Source organism: Maniola hyperantus, chromosome 2, assembly GCF_902806685.2.
Source record: "Maniola hyperantus chromosome 2, iAphHyp1.2, whole genome shotgun sequence".
Lineage (NCBI taxonomy): Eukaryota > Metazoa > Arthropoda > Insecta > Lepidoptera > Nymphalidae > Maniola > Maniola hyperantus.
In genome coordinates, this window is record NC_048537.1 from 10129145 (window position 1) to 10137359 (window position 8215).

The following is an 8215-nucleotide window of genomic DNA, read 5'->3' on the forward strand; positions in this document are numbered from 1 at the left end:
TTAAACATTGGTAAGTATATACTTCATGGTCTATTACAGAGGTTCCCAATTTTATTTGAGCATGGAACCCTAATTGATCACACTTTTTTTGGCGGAACCCTAGCTTGGCTATTTTGATAATGATAAATAATTATTATTATAAGATTTGCAAAATATTTGTTATGACAAAGAAATACTATGACGTTAATAACCTCCGTGGCTCAGTGAGTGCACTGTCGGTTTCCGGCTCGAGTCTGGTCTAGTGGGAGGCTTCGGCCGCGGCACCCTACCGATAAAGACGTCCCGCCAAGCGATTGAGCGTTCTCGGTAAGATGCCGTGTAGAAACCGATTAGGAGTATACCTACGGATACCTACCGGGTAGCTTCTATCTTAGACTGCCGTCTCTGTGACTGCCGTGTAGGCGTGACGGTGCGGGCGGTTATGAGTCTTTTCCACAAACTTTTTATTCAGGTAACTCTCGGATAGACCGTGGAACCCCTGTTACCCTTCTACGGAACCCCAGGGTTCCGCGGACCACCAATTGGGAATCGCTGGTCTATTATTTCGATGTCGGTAGATCGCTGGACCTTAGACACAAATTTCGCTTCCTACCTTCTTTTCTACTCCTTGGATTCGATTCGCTCGTGTTTCCCAACCATAAAATCATTAATAATTTAAATTAGATAGATAATGTGTTACTATGTATTCTACACATTAAATTATATTTCATAATTAGAGCTTTATTAACATAATTATAGACTTGGTATCAATAAATAATGTTAACGGCTCTAATCAAGAGTGATCGTGAATAATTAAATTGTTAAAGTGCGTTTCCGTGGTGTGTTTATTGACGCAGGTCACTTCGAGTGCGGCAATCTTGTATTAGCAACAAAAGTAGTCGATCACAGTGGAATACAGGTTTTGAATTCGATCTGTGGTTTTCAAAAGAATGGTAGTTTTAACTTTAAATCGATAGGCAAACTAGAAAATCGTAATAGACTCGTGACTCCTACGTTCCGCCTCAGGAAAGTCGGAAAGTTATTTTGTGGGAGTGAGTGTAATACTTAAATAATATATGAAAAAATTTCACAGTGCCTTTACACAAGTTTTAAAAATAAATTATATTAAAAAATTTACAAAAATAAATTAAAAACCGACTTCAATACACAAACACTAAAAATTAAAAAATAATTTAATTTATTACCGAATATATTATGTATACAAGAGTTAATATAGTTCCATAACAATACTTTTTGGTGCCGGTGCCCATTAGCTTTAGCTGCGCGAATCGTCTAGACTTCATATTTTTATAAGACTACAAACTCTACAATGGCACCTCATTGGCACCGACCCAAAAAACATTATTATGGAACTATATTAACTCTTCTATACATAATATATTCGGTTTTAAATTAAATTATTTTTTAATTTGTAGTGTTTGTGTATTAAAGTCGGTTTTTTTTTTTGGTAAAAAAAAAATTATTTCACAATTTTCAGTGACCCCATGGTATTAAAATATGCTATGCCTGGTTAAAAATCTACTGTTTGCTAAGCTATTACAGTGATCGCGAGCAATTTACTCTTATCCGTTGAGGAGTTCCATTATCATTCTTGGAAGATGTTGATCAGATCTTCACCAAATTTAAATGGGACCACCTTTGAAGAATACCCTTTAAAAAAAAAAGAATTTTCAAAATCGGTCCACGCGTCTTCGAGTAATCGGGGAACATACATTTAAAAAAAAACCTCCTCCTTTTTGGAAGTCGGTTAAAATCAAAGAGTTCCCGCGGGATTAAAAAACATGTATCCACGCGGACAAACTCCATCATCTAGGGCATCATCTAGTTATATTATATAGGACAATCACTAGTTGACTAATTAGAAGTTGAGTAAAATATGCCTACTTCATTAATACCTACGTAGATGATCTCATAATGACTATCGCTCAAAGAACGTACCATTAAAAAGGTGCAATGGCATTGCGTGTCCTGAATGTTTTTCTTTCGGAGTCAATAGAGCACGAAGCTTAACATTCAATGCTCATTTCTCTCTTTGGCAGAAAGTGTGCTCCCTATAAAGATGGGAAAATAACTTGGCACACAAACATTATGTATTTTCAGTTCATTTATTTTTATATATAAAGTGTGTTTGTCTGTCTACTAGCGTTTCACGGCCCAACAGTTTTACCGATTTCGATGAAATTTGGTACAGAGTTAGCTTACATCCCGGGGAAGGACATGTGGGACATAGGCTACTTACTTTTTATCCCGGAAAATTAAAGAGTTCCCACAGGATTTTTAAAAACCTAAATCCAAGCGGATGAAGTCGCGGGCATCATCTAGTTCTTCATAAAATATAGTTCAACACCAAAGCCTTCAATTTATCTAGCTAGTGATTTGCATCCAAATCGAATCACTATGATTCGTCATGCACGCCTGTCGTGAATCGCGATCAATATAGAGACGGTCAATTTCCCCATGATTGCTACACCTAAAACTAACGGGTGCTCTATAAAATAAATCTAGAGAATCTTGCTAACTGCTATTTTTAACCGACTTCAAAAAAAGGAGGAGGTTCTCAATTCGTCGGAATCTTTTTTATCCAAAATGTTATATACGTTCAGCATTTAAACATCATAATATATTTTGTAATTGTAATTTAGAAGTTGTGATAGCCTAGTGGTTAGGACGTTCGCCTCCTAATTGGAGGTCGAGAGTTCGATCCCGGACACGCACCTCTAACTTTTCGGAGTTATGTACGTTTTAAGTAATTAAATATCACTTGCTTTAACGGTGAAGAAAAATATCATAAGAAAATCCGCATATCTGAGAGTTCTCCATAATTTTGTCGAAGGTGTGTAAAGTCTGCCAATGGGTAAGTACCTACTTGGTCAGTGTTATAAAGTATTGCCAAAACCTTTTCATTTTGAGAGGAGACCAGTGCTAACTAGTTAGCCCCTCCCTGGCGCAGTGGTAAGCGCTGTAGTCTTATTAGTGGGAGGTCTTGGGTCGAATCCCTTGTCCCTTCCTCGTTTGGAATTTTATAATTTCTAAATTTCTGGTCTGGTCAGGCGAGACCCTTCGGCCGTGCCGTCAAGCGATTCAGCTCTCTGGTACGATGATGCCATGAAGAAACCAAAGGTTAATTAAAAAAACTGCCATAATCCTTTCAGGTTAGCCCGCTTCGATCTTAGATTGCATCATCACTTACCACCAGGTGAGATTGCAGTCAAGGGCTAGCTTGTATCTGAATCACTACCCATATTATAAATGCGAAAGTCTTTGTTTGTTGGTTTATTGGTTTGTTTGTTTGTCCTTCAATCACGTCACAACGGAGCCACGGATCGACGTGATTTTTTGTATGGGTATAGTTAAGGACCTGCCCCCCGATTGTGTAAGAATAACCATTTAATCGCTATCGCAATTCTGCCCTTTGATTGGTTGATTTGCTGTTTACATTTTTTCATAGCCAATCAAAGGGCAGAATTTCTTGACGATTGCGATATCCATGAAATAGTTATTCTTACACAATTGGGGGCTGGAGAGTGACATAGGCCACTTTTTATCCCGGAAAATCAAATAGTTTCCACGGGATTTAAAAACCTAAATACACGCGAACGAAGTTGCGGGCATCAGCTAGTAAATAAATAAAAATAAAAAACCAGCCAAGTGCGAGTCAGGCTCGCACACTGAGGGTTCCGTACTACAGTCGTATTTTTTCGACATTTTGCACGATAATTCAAAAACTATGATGCATAAAAATTAATAAAAATCTGTTTTAGAATGCACAGGTAAAGCCCTTTCATATGATACCCCACTTCTTATAGTTATCTTACTTCGAATATTGAAAATACTAATTATTAGTTCATGACCACAATTTAATTTTTTTTGTGTGATCTAACCCTAAATTCACGGTTTTCAGATTTTTCCCCTAAAGCCAGCTATAAGACCCACCTCCCTGCCAAATTTCATGATTCTAGGTCAACGGGAAGTACCCTGTAGGTTTCTTGACAGACAAACAGACAGTCAGACAGTCAGACAGACAGACAACAAAGTGATCCTATAAGGGTTCCGTTTTTCCTTTTGAGGTACGGAACCCTAAAAAAGAGCCAGCGGTGGTATGTTGATGATGATGATGACTTACCTTATAAATAACATATAACAAAATTTATAAGAACCTATCAAAAAAGGAAAGAAAGGAAGACGCTCACAATTAGTTATATCCTTTATAAAATAATATTATACTCTACTTATAAATTTTTACTAAAACAAATTGTTACATACAATTTTTATAGAATTAATATCACTTTTTTCTTCCGGTTTTTGGTGATGGATTGCGATAACATCTTAGTAACATGTGCATATCGTAAAAACTCATGTGGTGAAATGAAAAATATTCAGGATTTTTATAACAGCCGCATTTGTTGGCTCCGAGGCCGAGAACCTGTAGATAAAAGATCAGAATATTAGAAGAATACAATACAGATTGCGACAGGTTGAGATGGCAATCGGGGTATGAGGCGGGGGAACGCCCCGCACACTAGCATGTCACCCGCGCTAGTTCGCACCGGGTAAGCAAGGGGGCTGTGCATGTGTGCGGGGTGTTCCCACCCCGATTGCCATTTCAACCTGTCGCGTACTATAGGTACGTATATCTAAATATATAAAAGGAAAAGGTGACTGACTGACTGATCTATCAACGCACAGCTCAAACTACTGGACGGATCAGGCTGAAATTTGGCATGCAGATAGCAGATAACATCTCGATTTGTACATAAACCTAGAAAAGTATAATAATATGAAGTTTTCTTGGTTATAACAGTACTTTTTAATCGGGAAACCAGCTTATACCCGCGACCTCGTCAGCGTGGATGTTAGGGTGATTTGATTTGGCACAGTGGACGTGAGACTGTAATATTACTACATACCTCTCCAGCTGTGCAGCGGAATATTCCAGTCGGGAAATAAGGTAACGTCTCGAAATAAGGCATAACGCTGTCACATGGTAAATTATGTCCATATTTACGACTCTGGAAAAATCACACTAAGTAGGTACGTAGTTTCACGTTTGATCACTACATTTCTATTCGAAAAATTATTGCAGTTAGCATGGGTAAAAAAATATGGACATTCCCATAGATAACTAAATAATAATCTTAGTAGTTCTAGATTTAAACCGCGACTTCATCCATGTGGATTATACAGTAGGTTCTTTGAAGACCCTATTTCAATTTCAAAGCCTTTATTTATTCCTTATTTTATCTTAATTACATATTTTATGTTTTAAACCTATTATCATCACCATCATGATCAACCCATCGCCGGCTCACTACAGAGCACAGGTGTTCTCTCAGAATGAGCTGTGATAGCCTAGCGGTTAGGACGTCCGCCTTCTAATCGGTGGGCGGGAGTTCGATAATTTTTGAGAATTCGATCCCGGACACGCACCTCTAACTTTTCGGAGTTATGTGCGTGTTAAATAATTAAAATATCACTTGCTTTAACGGTGAAGGAAAACATCGTGAGGAAACCTGCATGCCTGAAAGTTCTCCATAATGTTCTCAAAGGTGTGTGAAGTCTACCAATCCGCACATGGCCAGCGTGGTAGACTATGGCCAAACCCTTCTCACTCTGAGAGGGGACCCAAACCTATTATAGTCTTTCCTAATTTCTGTGAGTTTTGTGCTACGAGCATAATAATTATTGTGCGGGTAATATTAAAAGTGCTTACATCATAAATAGCAGGAGCGGAGGGATTGCAGTCAGAGCATAAGTGCCGGGGTGACTTGTCGCTGTCCCCATCACTATGATCGCCGTCGCAGTCTCCTTTTTGCCGCGATCCACTGCTGCAGACTCCGATCCCGTATAGAAGAGTTTTATTTGCACGACACGCAACAAAACGCAGCGATCTAATTGCGAACATGATACTTACTTGAAATTTTAACCTAATGTGCCTACTGTGTATAATTTTATTTCACTAAAAATTCTCAACATTGAGTGGCATTGATATCTGATTTCTTTCTGAAATCTTACTGACCTCTACTATAACACAAGTACAACTAGACCTGCGATTGCCGACCTATTCTTGACCATTTTGGTGCTGATAGCAGCAGCATAGTTCACGACAGTTAACAAAACGTCTCGTCGAGGCTTTGACTTCACTAGCAGGCGCGGTTAACACATTTGACGCAAGTAGCCCTAAAGTAGCCCTATTTTTCTTTGGTTTCACGTCACCATAGCCTAATTCACATAATATCGTCGATTCAGGATCAAACACTGTTGCCAGAGTGAACTAGAGTTCTCTCACTCTAGTTCACTCTGGCAACAGTGAGTGTTATATGGGCGTACTTGAAACTAAAAGACTTGAAGTAAGTGATGAGTGGTGATGAAATATCTGTCAACAAACTATTGTCAACACGAAGACCACTTGATACAAAGTGTCTCGATGGGAAGTGCTTTGAATCGGCTCAAAAAATAGCTCTGAGCTGCCTTTTATACGGCATGTCTCTTCCAGCGTAGAAAGTTATGGTACTTACATGTCTATTTCAGTGAGATATTATTATATATTTAATCTGTGGTTGTTATATAAGTATGGCTTAGTGGGCTGGGGAGGGGCTGGGCTGGTAAGCTTTTGTCAAGTTGAAAACAGCCCGTTCCCACTTGTCGACTCACGCTTAAATCGGTGGCCTAAGGGCCACCACGGTCGAAGCTGGTGCAAATTTTTAACACTACTACGCGAGGCGACTGGATGGACGTCACGACGTCAATGAAGTTCTTGTGATGTATTATTATTTGAGAAGAAAACGAATAAGGCCCGGCGCCCATTATCGGCATCGGCAAGGAACAGGATCCTTCGGCATCCTACATGCAAGCGCACACTGTCGGAAACTATGCTTTGGCATGCTGCAACGTTCTTAGGGATGACGAGGCGTCCTACAGCATGCCGCACCGTCCTGTAGCCCCGCAGGGCAAGCTATCCCCGAGTGGTGCCTCGGCGCCGGCGGCGTACCGAAGGATGTCGAAGCATCCCGAAGCATTCTTAAGGCTGCCGATACAGCAGCCTCAAGCATACCGAAGCGGTATTTTTATTATAACGACCATATATAATGGAAATTTCTTCTTTATTGTCATTATGTTAATGTATATTGCTATTTGCCACCTAAAATCCTCAGTCGTGCCGATGCCGATAATGAGCGCCGGGCCTAAAGAGGAAAGAAAATATTGGATGCACCCAATCATGAGGGAAAGATTTAGACTAGCCATACACAGACAGCTTGAAGCAGTCAGGACGGACTGCTTCAAGCTGCGACTGCATACTGAACTACAGACTTCTACGTACGTACATACACGAACCGCTCAAGCAGTTGCAACTGCTTTGGGCGGTTGCTCGATGGCAGCTTAGCTGTTGACTTTGACTGCACGAGCAGTCCGTGTATGGCTGGCCTAACTATCGGTGATTTGCTCTCAAGAAATAGTTATTAAAAGTTGTTCTGACTGTTCACACTGCCGGCGACGACTCGCTCTAGTTTTGTCATTGAGCGACGAGCTTTCAAAAATAAACTCGCTCAGCGATATTCGTTCAGCGATGCTCAGGACAACACCCGACATTTCTTGTCAGCGCCGGCACAAAGTCGGTTTCCAACAAGTTTGAATTACCTTCATATAAAATGTTCTGCCACCGGAACATCAGACTGGATGTCGGAAATGGAAAGAAGAATTATATTTCCTACATCCATGGAGCGTCTGTCTTTATGAGAATTTATCCCAAACGTGTGTATACATCTTCCGTAAAAGCAGCAACAAAAACAACGTGGGCAGGTCTCCTGGACCCACCCCACGAATAAAACAATCCTGGTATTTCATAGAAAGAAAAGTCTAGTGCCAAGACCCACGTCGCGCATTTTCAAACGCGCAATGTGCCGCGAAGTGGGTTTCGGCCCTAGTTTTATCATGGAAAACCTACTGACGGAAAGACAAAAAGATCTTTTTAACTTTTATTCACAAAATCTATTGACATATTAAACATTATGCTGAGACACTATGGAAGCCACCGCAGATGCCATGCCGGCGATTGCCGCCTTCCAGCGGCGCGGCGATGTTAGCAAATCTTCGTACAGCAGGTATATATGGTGATGCTAGGGCAGCATGGCCCGCAGCTCGGTCCGCAGCATCCACCACAGGGTCCGCAGGGTCCACAGGGTCCACACCTGGTAAACAAAAAAAACACATGAGCAAT

At 40.4% G+C, this 8215-nt stretch overlaps 1 protein-coding gene across 1 annotated transcript; it reads right to left on the reverse strand.

Annotated features, from left to right (window-relative positions):
- Nucleotides 1–4282: 4282 nt before the first annotated feature.
- LOC117988361 (uncharacterized) lies at nt 4283–5921 on the reverse strand. Its single transcript, XM_034975495.2, has 3 exons — nt 5711–5921; nt 4908–5009; nt 4283–4423 (listed from the first exon to the last, which is right to left on the reverse strand). The coding sequence occupies exons 1-3, from the start codon at nt 5900–5902 to the stop codon at nt 4283–4285; spliced, it is 435 nt and encodes a 144-aa protein (XP_034831386.1). The 5' UTR covers nt 5903–5921.
- Between the last annotated feature and the right edge of the window lie 2294 nt (nt 5922–8215).